Here is a 13715-nt window from a genome sequence, read left to right as displayed (position 1 = left end):
TATGTCACAGTATGTGTGATTCCCTGCATCTCAATCTTGCTGGCCATTGAGGTCCCTATCAGAGTCATTAGGGTTGGACTGTGCTTGTAATTACAGATTATATGATGTTTAAACTATCATTTGTGGGCATTCTGTGACATTTCAGGAGACTGCATTGGAAACAGAAATACCTCAGCAGTTAACAACTTTTCTTTTTCTGCTTTTCTGCAGACAATTTTGCTGGACTTTGACATAAAAAAGTATTAATATGTTTATTGAACTAAAATGTATGTGAACAGTTTAGGAACAAATTACTTCAATAGTTCTTAAGCGATTTTGATTATTATTCCAAGTATGCCATCATCATGAACCTCGGGTGCCCAATGATCCACACACTTGCCATTGATAACAGCTGACACAATGGTTGGGTCAGGGGTCACGTTGGTGTAGCTGACACAACAGTGGGGTCAGGGGTCACGTTGGTGTAGGTGACACAATGGTGGGATCAGGGGTCATGTTGGTGTAGCAGACACAAGGGTTTGGTCAGGGCTCAAGTTGGTGTAGGTGACACAATGCTGGGATCAGGGGTCATGTTGGTGTAGCAGACACAACAGTGGGGTCAGGGGTCACGTTGGTGTAGGTGACACAATGGTGGGATCAGGGGTCATGTTGGTGTAGCTGACACAACGGTGGGGTAATGTTTGTGTTGCTGACACAATGGTGGAGTCAGGGGTCATGTTGGTGTAGCTGACACAACAGTGGGGTCAGGGGTCACGTTGGTGTAGGTGACACAATGGTAGGATCAGGGGTCATGTTGGTGCAGCTGACACAACGGTGGGGTCAGGGGTCACGTTGGTGTAGCTGACACAATGGTGGGGTCATGTTGTTGTAGCTGACACAAGGGTGGGGTCAGGGGTCACGTTGGTGTAGCTGACACAACGGTTTGGTCGGGTGTTAATTGGTGACCCGAAGCTCTAGTTGTTCCTAAATTTGTTAACAGGCATGGAAATAAATAAAAAACTTGAATACCAAGTCTTCCTAAATGGAGTCAAAACTTCATGTGGCTTCTCAGGGCTCAACACATTCAACAAATTAAAAAATGTATCTTTCAAAAGGGGTATATCCACATCCTGTTATATTCTCGTAAATAAAATCTTACTTTGAACAAGTTTTTATCACACTTAACATACAGGTTTCTTTCTTTTAAAAGCTCACTTAAATATTTAGTTCTGTTATTATTAAAGTTGTCCTTGGGACACTCAATTTGGGCCAGGAAAACTATTAAATAGAAGTCAATTGTTGAGAATGAAATGTACATCAAATTCTACCATAAGCATGTGCATGAGTGATTGAAAAAATGAAGTTTTGAAAAATTCTTAATGAATTGTACGATTTTTGTGTGTTAAAATCATGCTGATGGCTTTATTATTGCTCAAAGTGCATATAATTTTTGTTTTCAACAGTACATGGTTGTTGCTAGTCAAATACATAAGAGTAGTCCGTTATTGTCAAAACATATCTAAATTATGAGAAAGTTCACTTTTATAAAATGTATGCAAGTGCCAAATTCAATATTTTTCTGCTTCAGTGTTGTATATACACATTTGATGATTTGTCTTCATTCATCATAATGATGTCTGCAGATAATAAAACACAATTATTCAATGTCTAAAGCTTTCATTTCACAATACAATTTAATACATAAGTTCATATTTTTCAAGTGCACTTTTATGCTCTTACAAAAGTTTAGTTCATGCATGTCTTTTCCTGAAGTCACTGACTTGGCAATTTGATTAATGGGATAAAACTTGATAAATTGCATTTTAACAAGATTTTGACAGACAGAAGACCGTTAAAACATTTCCTTTAAAATTTGCTTTATTTGAATTCCAAGAATTGCAAACATATTTATCCTTTTTTGTAAATACTTTGAAAACAAGTGTCCTTGATTTTTTTATGCGTTGGTATTTTTGTCCATATTGCAACCAGTAATAATTTGAAAACAAAACAAAACATGAAAATCAAAGTTTTTCTACCAGTATATTCCATGTACTGAAATTTCCAAAATGAAGACAATATCTGCATGTGTTTGCTATTATTACCCATAAATGTTATCTTCTGTTAGCTGGGTAAAATATCCATGTATGTGATTGTGTGATAAGACATGCTCCTGGCTATTATCCATGTATGTGATTGTGTGATTGGACATGCTCCGGCTATTATCCATGTATGTGATTCTGTGATTGCCCTGCTGGTGTATAGTGTTCATATACTTTGAAACCATTTATTTTCATCTGTACACAATTTTGTCATTAAAAAAACCAAACTATTTCTTTAGAAATTAAATTAGCAGATTTCTGATTTTGAAAAATATATATTAAATAAATGCCTCAGTCAATATCAATTTGTTTGTAATACAAATCCTGGTGGGGGAAGGGGGAGGACACTTGGGAGTCACTTGCAGGAGATTGGGCCTGTTTGTCACATGCCCATTAACTAGTCTTTTGTTATCAGGTGATAGTCATGGACCCTTATTATTGCATGCCGTTTACAAGTTCATCTCTGAATGCAAGGAGCCAAACACAAATCAATATGTATTTATTAATTTGTAATAAATGCGCAGAAGTCAGGTGTTGATCACACATGGTCATCTTTTTATTTTGTTTATTGTCTTTGAACCAGATCCACACGAGGGCTGTTTAATTTGCAACACTCCTGAAAAACACAAAACATACAATTGGTAATTAAGTTGTTAACAATTAGTGCTTATCATTAATATTCTACCTAAACAAAGTCAACACTTTCAATACAGCTTTGCTGCATTCGTAAGCAATATCACATGCCACTTAAGTACACTGTATAATGTACACCCCTTTATGTCAAAACTTGATTTATCTTGATTATTAAACAGACAAAGTATGTATTCATGGATAACGTTGGATTCTAATGTCTCATGCCAACGGTAATTCAGTCGTAATTTTGTTTAAACATTGGACATAATAATTCATAAGGTTCATAAATTCATCACTTGGTCCAGTAAAGAAATAGAGGAAAATTAATGCCTGACCAATAATAATGGTGTCACAATATGTGTTTGTGTGATTGGACCGGCTCTTGGCTATTATCAATATTTGGGATCGTATGATTTGACCTCTTCTTGGCTATTATCCATTTTTGTGATTGTGTGATCTGACCTCTTCTTGGCCATTATCCTTGTATGTGATTGTGTGAATTGAGCTCTTCTTGGCCAGCATCCATGTTTGTGATTTTGTGAATTGACCTCTTCTTGGCCATTATCCTTGTATGTGATTTTGTGAATTGACCTCTTCCTGGCCATTATCCATGTATGTGATTTTGTGAATTGACCTCTTCTTGGCCATTATCCATGTATGTGATTGTGTGAATTGACCTCTTCTTGGCCATTATCCTTGTATGTGATTTTGTGAATTGACCTCTTCTTGGCCATTATCCTTGTATGTGATTTTGTGAATTGACCTCTTCTTGGCTATTATCAATGTATGTGATTGTGTGATTCAACTGCTCTTGGCTATTATCCATTAATGTGATTGGTTGATTGACCAGCTCTTGGCTATTATCCATGTCTGTGATTTACCTGCTGATGGCTTAAATTTATGTTTGTGATTGTGTGATTGGACCTCTTCTTGGCTATAATCCATGTCTTTGATATACCTGCTGATGGCTTTAATTTATGTGAGTGATTGTCTGATTCAACCTATTCTTGGCTAAAAACCTTGTCGTGAATGTGTGATTTGACCTCCTCTATGCTCTTAGCAATATGTATGATTGTGTTATTGGAACTGCATTAGACTTGTTATCATTTATGGCATTGTATGACATCAGGGTTATTATCTGATTTTGGGGAAAGGGCCTGGCCTTTTTTTGAGGGGAAAAAAGTCGCTCGAAACGCCGGATTTTGGGGGAAAAAATCACACGAAACGCCGGATTTTGGGGGAAAATAAGGGAAGTCTTAAATAATCAATTAAGCATATTTTACTGTTTTTAAAACAAATTCAAAGAAACTGAAAATTTAATTATGCAATATTTTTCTATTTTCTACACTGGATCAGGTTAACTTATATATTTAAAGGTTTAAAAAAAAAAAAAATAAATAAATAAATATTTTTTTTTTGGAAGGAAAAATGAAATCTTGGGGAAAATTTACCAGCTGAGGGGAACAAACAATCGAAGGGGAAAGGGTTGATTCTCGGCAGGTCTTAAAGAAGGAAAAAAAAACCTGGACATATTTACATTGTCAGCTATGCATATAATTGTGATTTTTGTGTGCTGATTTAAGCTATAAGCCATGTTTTAGCTGTGTATTATTTGCATTTTTAGGCTATTAACCATGTATGTAGTTGTGTGTTTTGTGTTGTTTTAGTATATTTGCCACGTATGTAGTTTTTGTTTGTGTTCATCTGGGCTATTAGTCACGTGTGTTTTTAGCTGTTCTGGGCTATGTTCTATAGGTCATTTAAGTGATTGATTTGTTTTGATTGTGGCTATGACCCATACAAGTTTATGTGTGATTTGCCCAGTTCTTGGGATATTTGCAACATGAGTGATTGTGTGATTTGTTATGGTGGAGGGTATTATTTAACAATGTAAGTGATTGTGATTTGATATGTGCTTATGTTTTAGCTTATGTTTGTTGACCCTCTTATAGATACCAGGGGACAAAAATTCCACTCGTCCGCTCGTATTGACGAGTGTAATCTTGAAAGGATGAGTGAATTTCCCTAAAGCTCTCGTCCTACAGGACGAGTGAAAAAAAGCTGATGTTAGAATATATATGTTTACCAGGAAGACTCATTTTCATTAAATAAAATCATTTTCTTAAAGCATATCTATTCAGAAAGTAGAACGCGAATGAACTGGAAATTGTACATGTAATTGTAAAATTTCATACAGCAGGTGCGTGTTGTTATGCGAGAATGTTTCCCGAGTAAATATTGGCTTTTTGGTGTAAACTTTGCGCATCCATGTTGACAGGGAACCATCCGACTGCATTTACTGTTATTATTAATTTTAAAAGAATTATTTAACCGCGAAGTACGGTTTTAAACCAGTGAGGCAGTCTGAATTTAGTCTAAAAAATGTCTGACATACGAGCGTTCTTTAAAGGGGGCGATGTTCATACGTCCGAAATGGAAAGCACGCGAGCAATTGAAAAAAGAAAAACACAGCAGTTGGTGTACAATAAAACCAAACGTTCGCAAACTGTCCAAAATGCGTTGTTTGATTTGTGGGCGAAAATGGAGAATGATAAACTATTTTGTAGCGTTTGTGTCCTGTATCCGTCACTGTCTGACCAAGAATTGTATTAGTCATATCAGCCCTTTGCAATCTTTATTTCACTCATATTTGTAGGAAAAGTGCATGTGTTTGCAGGACGAGTGAAATTTTTAAAACACTTTTCATGCAGGACGAGTGCAGTATAGAAATATTTTTGTCTACTGGATACTTCCCATATAAGTAATTGTGTTATGTGCACATTTGCAGATGTGTATTGTTAATCCTCTAAAAGACACTTCCCATATAAGTAATTGTGTGATGTGCACATTTGCAGATGTGTATTGTTAATCCTCTAAAAGGCACTACCCATATAAGTAATTGTGTAATGTACATATTGCAGCTGGGCATTGTTGACCCTCTAAAAAACATTACCCATATAAGTTATTTTGTGATGTGCTCATTTTCAGGTGGTCATTGTTGACCCTCTAAAGGACACTACCTGGAAAGGCCTTCGTCAGCATGTGGAAACAGATGGAGTCCACTATGAGGACAAGATTCAGCCCCATGGAACCAGTCAAGGTTTGTATGTTTGAGCCCCATTCTGGGAAAACTGGGCTTAAGGCACGTGCATAAGGTGTCAACCCAGATAAGCCTGTGCAATCCACAGGGACAGCATTTCCCGCTTTTATTTCATTTTTCAGTCTAAAGTAAGTTTCTTTTTGGGGGGAAAGTGTCGAAACACTTTACCCATTAGACCTAACAACCTATTTTCTCGGACTGCGGCTTATATACAAATTTCTGAATTAGTGCCTTCAACTGTTTTAACTTATTCCTTGCCAAAACACTTGAACATCTTAGTGTGAATTTAATGGGCAAACAGCTTATAATCGACCCAATGCCAAAGAGTTGTATTCTAGTGCTTGAAGTCTCTACAATGGATCTTGTATTCTAGTGCTTGAAGTCTCTACAATGGATCTTTTAGCTTTGTCTCAGTTTTTATGCCCCCGGTAGGTTGGCATATAGCAGTCGAACTGTCCCCAAAAACTTAAACATTGGCCATAACTTTTGCAATATTAAAGATAGCAACTTGATATTGGGCATGCACGTGTATCTCATGGAGCTGCACATTTTGAGTGGTGAAAAGTCAAGGTCATCCTTTATATATGTCTACAAAGCGGCACAGTAGGGGGCATTGTGTTTCTGACAAACACATCTCTTGTTTTATAAGACATACATAAATTTAAACTCCATTAATGATATATTTGTGTAATTTTAATGTCAATTAAAAAATGCCAGGAATTTTTATTTATTTTTTATTAAATTTTTTTTGGTAAGAAGTCCTCTGAATTATAACAAATTTGTGCAAATATGTGCAGTTTCCACATTATGTCCCTACTATTGTAACTGGATTATATACATCTTTACTTGATGTTCATGGCTCTCTTCGAAGAAGAAGCGGTATATTGTTTTCGGTCGGTCTGTCTGTGGGTATAACAGTCTGAATGTCAGTAGAACAGTCTGTATCCGATCCATTACTTTTCAACAAATCGACCGATTGGCATGATACTTGTGAATTAGATAGCAGCTATTGAAATTGGGGTCACTAGGTCAAGGTCACTATCACACTAAGTGTGAAAATAGTTTCAGATCAATAATTCTTCAACAAATTGACCAATTGGCTTGATGCTTCACATGTGCATTGGCCTTGGACAGTAGATGACCTCTTTTAAAATTGGGGTCACTAGGTCAAATGTCAAGATCACTATCACACTAAGTGTGAAAATTGTTTCCGATCAATATAACTCCACAACCAATTGACCAATTGGCTTGATACTTCGCATGTGCATGGGCCTTGGACAGTACATGACCCCTATTGAAATTGGAGTCACTAGATCAAAGGTAAGGTCACTATCACACCAAGTGTATAAATCGTTTACGATCAATAACTTGTCAACAAATCGACAGATTGGCTTGATACTGCACATGTGCAGTTGCCTTGTACAATAGATGACCCCTATTGAAATTGGGGTCACTAGGTCAAATGTCATGGTCCCTATCACCCCTAGTGTGAAAATTGTTTCTGATCAATAACTTGTCAACCAATTGGCCGATTGGCATGATACTTAACATGTGTATGGCCTTGGACAGTAGATTATCCGTACTGAAATTTGGGTCACTAGGTTAAAGGTCAAGGTCGCTGTTACACATTAAGAGTACAATCGTTTCTGATCAATTGCTCGTCACATTCGACGATTGGCTTTATACTTCCTATGTGCATTGGCCTTGGAAGTAGATGACCCCTATTTAATTTGCGTCACTAGGTCAAAGGTCAATGTCACTGTTGCATACTAAGTGCTTAATTGTTTCCCATCAATAGCGGCCAAACCAATTGGCTTGATTCTTCCATGCCCATCGGCCTTGGACAGTAGATGACCCCAATCAAAATAGGGGTCACTAGGTCAAAGGTCAAGGTCACTGTCACAGTAAGTGTGAAAATTGTTTTGGATCAATGACTCATCAACAAATTGACCAAAGGCTTGATTCTTCACATTAGCATTGGCCTTAGACAGTAGACGACCCCTATTGAAATTGGGGTCACTAGTTCAAAGCCCTGTTTTGGGGGGCATTTGTCTCCTACCGCGGAGCACTTGTTTAGTATTTGGTTTTACCTAAGAGAGGGAGTAAAATTCTTTTTCATACAAATCCTAATTCTTTACTATCAGATTCCTGTTTATTTGCACCAAATGTTTGAATGTTTTCCATTTCAGAGACATATTCAGAGGCAGTAAAGATCCTGAAGGGAGAGTACACTGTGCGTGCATTAGAAGAGCACAAAATGGATCGGGCCCTGATATTCTGTAGAACCAAGGTCGACTGTGACAATATGGAAAAATATCTTCAACTGCGAGGCCAAGGTAGGCTTTGTCTGCTTTTCTATGTTTTCAGCTGTATGTTTGGCTACTCTTTGCTGGACATGAGACTGTGTTGAGTAAGACTTTTCTATGCCCCCGGTAGGGTGGCATATAGCATTTGAACTGTCTGTATGTCCGTCTGTCCAAAAACTTTAACATTTGCCATAACGTTTGCAATATTGAAGATAGCAACTCGATATTTGGCATGCATGTGTATCTCATGGAGCTGCACATTTTGAGTGGTGTAATATATTTAAGATCATACTTAAAGAAGATGTGTTTGTGAAACACTATGTCCCCCCATATATTTGATCTTTGACCGTGAAGGATGACCTTGACCTTGACGTTTCACCCCTCAAAATGTGCTGCTCCATGAGATACACATGCATGCCAAATATGAAGGTGCTATCTTCAATATTGCAAAAGTTATGGCAAATGTTGAAGTTTGACGCAAACAAACAAACCAACAAACAAACAGGGCAAAAACACTTTATTCCCCAGTATAGACTGGGGGACATAAAAACAAACTATCAGAAAAATGGCCATGAACAAAATAATATTGTTGATTTACAAACTGAAATACTCTGGGAAAACACTTTGTAGGAAAAGCTGAAAACACGTTTTAATGTTTCCAGGGAAATTTTCCTGCGTCTGTCTGCATGCTGATCGCAAGCCGCAGGAAAGAAAAGATAATCTCCAGAAGTTTAAGGTAAGCTCTGGAAAGCTGTGTGGGGCTATGTGGCATTAAAACCTGTCTGAGTATAGCGGTGAATGTAATACAGCAATCCCACTAGAGTCATTAAACTATTTGAAAAAGCTTTTAACAGCCAGATATTCTTATCTTTTGCAGTATTTAGATATGTTCAAAGTATATAATGTGTTAATGATCCCATCAAATTTACAAATTTCTTAATAAAAATGGATATCAGTGATCAAACTGCTTTATTTAGTACATAATAGTAAAAATACAGTTTCTGTAAAGGATTGTATTTGTCTACAACTGTTGAGACGGCCCATAGAGAATGCATTCCTAAATTATTTACATACATCAAAAGAGAATTCAAAATATTCTTAGACTTTGAGTAACATTTTCTATCATTTTTCCTACCCAGGATGGTAAGGTCAAGTTTCTTATCTGCACTGATGTTGCAGCTCGTGGCATTGATGTCTCCGGACTTCCTTTCGGTAACTATTACATTCCAGCTCTGGGAAAACTGGACTTTATACGCCTGAATAAAGTGTAGTCCCAGATAAGCCTGTGGAGTGCCCGCAGGCTACTCGGGGACAAAACTGTTGGCTTTTTTTTTTCAAAGTGAAAATCAAGTTTAAGTAGAAAGTGTTTTTCTTGATAAGCCTGTGCGGAATGTGGCACATCTCTTAAATTCAGTTTTCCTAAAACTTGGTTACCGTATTTTACCATGCATAGCGCGCAGTTTTTTACCGTTAAATTTAAAAATAAAAATTCAGTGCACGTTATACATTGACACAACGCTTTGCTGGTTGCTAAATTGCAAAAAATCCATTTTGTAATTGTAAATCAATTGCCGCCATTTTTTTATTGCAGAAAACTACACCCTGTAATGTTATAGACTGAAGGGGCCGTTGTCGAAACAACAAATAGCGGGAAACGGTAGGAATGAATGGGGTAGTAACAGTTTTGACTAAAATTAAAAGATGAAAAAAATGTCTTTGTTGGTGTTTTCACACTTCTTCATTGATTGTTCATTAAAAAAAATCGAGGTATATCGATCCCCGCGTCGTCGCGGTATTGTTTGTTAAAGTTTTTGTTGTCATGAAAACTCGTTGATTTACAACGCAAAACGTCTTAATTGAACAGACGCTTATTATTTCAATCACATTTCTCAACTTCGCTTTTGCTTTATTTTGATAATTTAATCCAAAGTTTAATGTTAGCAATTCCGAAAATTTGCACTCTATGTGAATTGACAGTTTGACGTCATCAAAGGAAAGCCGCTTCCTGTCTGAAGCTATAAAGGGACAAGTTTCTCGCCAACAAAATTGGCTTGGTTTGTCTAGCAATCAACATGCAAAACCAATCGTGTGTTTGTTCCTCAATGGCAATCGTCCAATTAAATAATAGCACGTGCAAAGCTCCGCCTTCAAACCTTTTGCAGAGAACGGAGGTGGAGTTTAACTGTTAATTGAGCAAGTGTTTTACGTAAGTTGAGTTCCGATTTGCCGAAATTACTCGGCCCTAAGCATTGAAACGACGAATACATTTATCAATAATTTTCCGATCTCTGCATTAATATGCTACCGTGCAAGTATACTACATAGGTTACAAACCAACAATAGAGATATAGACTCGTTTTATTTTCTTTCAATAGAGACAAACAAATGATATTTGTAGACAAACAAATGATATTTGTCTAATGGCTTTACGCTGATAACGCCAACTGTATGGAATTGAGCGTTCGGGTGTATTGTTTGTCTCACTATAAATACTAATCAACTAGACGCAGTGAAGGCGCGAAATACCGGGTCAAACTGGATTTAATGGGGCGCATCTCTAAATGGGGAAATATTTTAAGTCGATGAAAAATAAAATGGGATCCACGGACGATTTGCGTAAAATTGAATATTGCGATGTTGCGGGTCTGCAGAAGACTATGTCATACGATGTTGTGAGTGGCAGGTAATAAAAATGTTATACTGTTCAAATGTGAGGAATAGGTAATAGTGGTCAATTTAACGCGCAGGGGTCTTGAAAAAACACGCGCAGTGCGCGGCAATAAGGACATGTACGGTGTTCTCGAGAGAATAATCTTAAAAATTGTCGAAAATATAGTGCTATGCAACCCATGCTCCTGATCGTATAAACGCTCCCTACTTTAAAACAAAATATTAAGCGCCAGAAAAACTTAGATTAAATGATTGCGCAATATAAGAATGGCCGCCATTTTCAGCCCAATTTTCAGGTTTTTGGTCTTGAATTCTTTTTTTTCTCCATTTTGGCTTTAAAAAATCGCATGCAGGTTATACATGGGAGTGCGCTATACATGGTAAAATACGGTACATGGGGATAGGTTGTGGTATCCAAAAATGAAGGCAATATAAATATAAAAAAGAAAAAATGAAATATGAATTTGATCAATCTACAACAAAATAATAGTTGAACCATTTTATAATTAAGGTAAAAACATATTCATGTGTAATTTGATTCTCAAATGGTAAATTTGATTTTTATTTCCCCCACTATAGTAGTGGGGGACATATTGTTTTTGCCCTGTCTGTCTGTTGGTCTGTTGGTCTGTTTGGCCCAACTTTAACATTTTGCAATAACTTTTGCTATATTGAAGATAGCAACTTCATATTTGGCATGCATGTGTATCTCATGAAGCTGCACATTTTGAGTGGTGAAAGGTCAAGGTCATCCTTCAAGGTCAGAGGTCAAATATATGTGGCCAAAATCGCTCATTTTATGAATACTTTTGCAATATTGAAGATAGCAACTTGATATTTGGCATGCATGTGTATCTCATGGAGCTGCACATTTTGAGTGGTGAAAGGTCAAGGTCATCCTTCAAGGTCAGAGGTCAAATATATGTGGCCCAAATCGCTTATTTTATGAATACTTTTGCAATTTTGAAGATAGCAACTTGATATTTGGCATGCATGTGTATCTCATGGAGCTGCACATTTTGAGTGGTAAAAGGTCAAGGTCAAGGTCATCCTTCACAAGGTCAAGGTCATCCTCCAAGGTCAAACGTCATATAGGGGGACATTGTGTTTCACAAACGCATCTTGTTAGATTCACATTTCTTAACAATATTTTTAACATTTGTTTTGTTAATAATAATTATCAACGTTTTTTTAAATTATAATTGAAAGAAATACTCATTTATTGTAGTCATCAATGTTACCTTGCCTGATGAGAAACAAAACTATATCCACAGAATTGGTCGAGTTGGACGAGCAGAAAGGTAACTAATCGGAGAATTTGTTGGCATTTACATTTTTTGATGATGATTTCTTTTGATGACCTTAATATGTAGCTGAGTATGAGGAAGCAATTTTGGCTAAAGTAAGATTTGGTAGAATTATGGCCTTTATCTGTTTTTCCACTCTAGAATATATGATACCAAAATGTTTTTCACCCCTGGAAATTTCATAGTTAATTGAATGACCTAATGTGTAGATGATTAAGAAAAAGGAATTTCAGCTGCCATTAATTTTGGCAGAATTATTCCCATTTGCCACTTATTTTTTTAGCTCACCTGAGCACAACGTGCTCATGGTGAGCTTTTGTGATCGCCTTTTGTCCGTCGTCCATTGTGCGTTGTTCGGCATCAACATTTGCCTTGTTAACTCTCTAGAGGCCACATTTATTGTCCAATCTTCATGAAATTTGGTCAGAAGATTGGTCTCAATGATATCTTGGATGAGTTTGAAAATGGTTACCTTGGCTTGAAAAACATGGTGCCAAGGGGCGGGGCAATTTTCCTTATATGGCTATATATGGCTATAGTAAAATCTTGTTTACACTCTAGAGGCCACATTTATTGTCTGATCATCATGAAACTTGGTCAGAAGATTTATCCCTATAATATCTTGGACGAGTTCGAAAATGATGCCGGTTGGTTGAAAAACATGGCCGCAACGGGGCATAGCATTTTTCCTTATATGGCTATAGTAAAACCTTGTTAACACTATTGAGGCCACATTTATTTTCCGATCTTCATGAAACTTGCTCAGAAGATTTGTCCCAATAATATCTTGGATGAGTTCAAAAATGGTAACCTTTGCTTGAAAAACATGGCTGCCAAGGGGCAGGGCATTTTTCCTTAAATGGCTATATATGGCTATAGTAAAATCTTGTTAACACTCTAGAGGCAACATTTATTGTCCAATCTTCCTGAAACTTAGTCAGAAGATTCATCCCAATAATATCTCGGACGAGTTCGAAAATGATGCCGGTTGGTTAAAAAATATGGCCCCCAGGGGGCTGGGCATTTTTCCTTATATGGCTATAGTAAAACCTTGTTAACACTCACATTTCTTTTCCGATCATCATGAAACGTGGTTAGAAGATTTGTCTTAATGATATCTTGGATGCGTTCAAAAATGGTTTTGGTTGTTTTAAAAACATGGCCACCAGGGGCGGGGCATTTTTCCTTATATGGCTATATATGGCTGTAGTAAAACCTTGTTAACTCTCTCGAGGCCATATTCATTGTCCAATATTCATGAAATTTGGTCAGAAGATTGGTCTCAATGATATCTTGGATGAGTTTGAAAATAATTATGTTTGCTTGAAAAACATAGCTTCCAAGGGTCGGGGCATTTTTCCTTATATGGCTATAGTAAAATCTTGTTAACACTCTAGAGGCCACATTTACTGTCCGATCTTCATGAAACTTGGTCAGAATATTCATCCCAATAATTTCTTGTACAAGTTCAAAAATGACGCCAGTTGGTTGAAAAACATGGCTGCCAGGGGGCCGGGCATTTTTCCTTATATGGCTATAGTAACAACCTTGTTAACACTCTAGAGGTTACATTTATTTTCTGATCTTCATGAAACTTGGTAAGAAGAATTGTCCCAATGAT

At 36.9% G+C, this 13715-nt stretch overlaps 1 protein-coding gene across 2 annotated transcripts in view; it reads left to right on the top strand.

The window, feature by feature from the left end:
• The window catches only part of LOC127843809 (ATP-dependent RNA helicase DDX1-like), an 81275-nt gene that overhangs the window by 55022 nt on the left and 12538 nt on the right, over positions 1-13715 (top strand). For both annotated transcript variants that reach the window (XM_052373621.1, XM_052373622.1), the window contains exons 15-19: positions 5700-5811; positions 8001-8147; positions 8780-8853; positions 9257-9329; positions 12016-12088. In XM_052373621.1, the coding sequence (XP_052229581.1) occupies positions 5700-5811; positions 8001-8147; positions 8780-8853; positions 9257-9329; positions 12016-12088 (479 nt within the window). The remainder of the gene's footprint in view (positions 1-5699; positions 5812-8000; positions 8148-8779; positions 8854-9256; positions 9330-12015; positions 12089-13715) is intronic.

The sequence above is a fragment of the Dreissena polymorpha genome, chromosome 9, assembly GCF_020536995.1.
Source record: "Dreissena polymorpha isolate Duluth1 chromosome 9, UMN_Dpol_1.0, whole genome shotgun sequence".
In the NCBI taxonomy this organism is placed as follows: Eukaryota; Metazoa; Mollusca; class Bivalvia; order Myida; family Dreissenidae; genus Dreissena; species Dreissena polymorpha.
The sequence above is the reverse complement of the archived record's forward strand: the minus strand, read 5'-3'. Positions and strand labels throughout refer to the sequence as shown.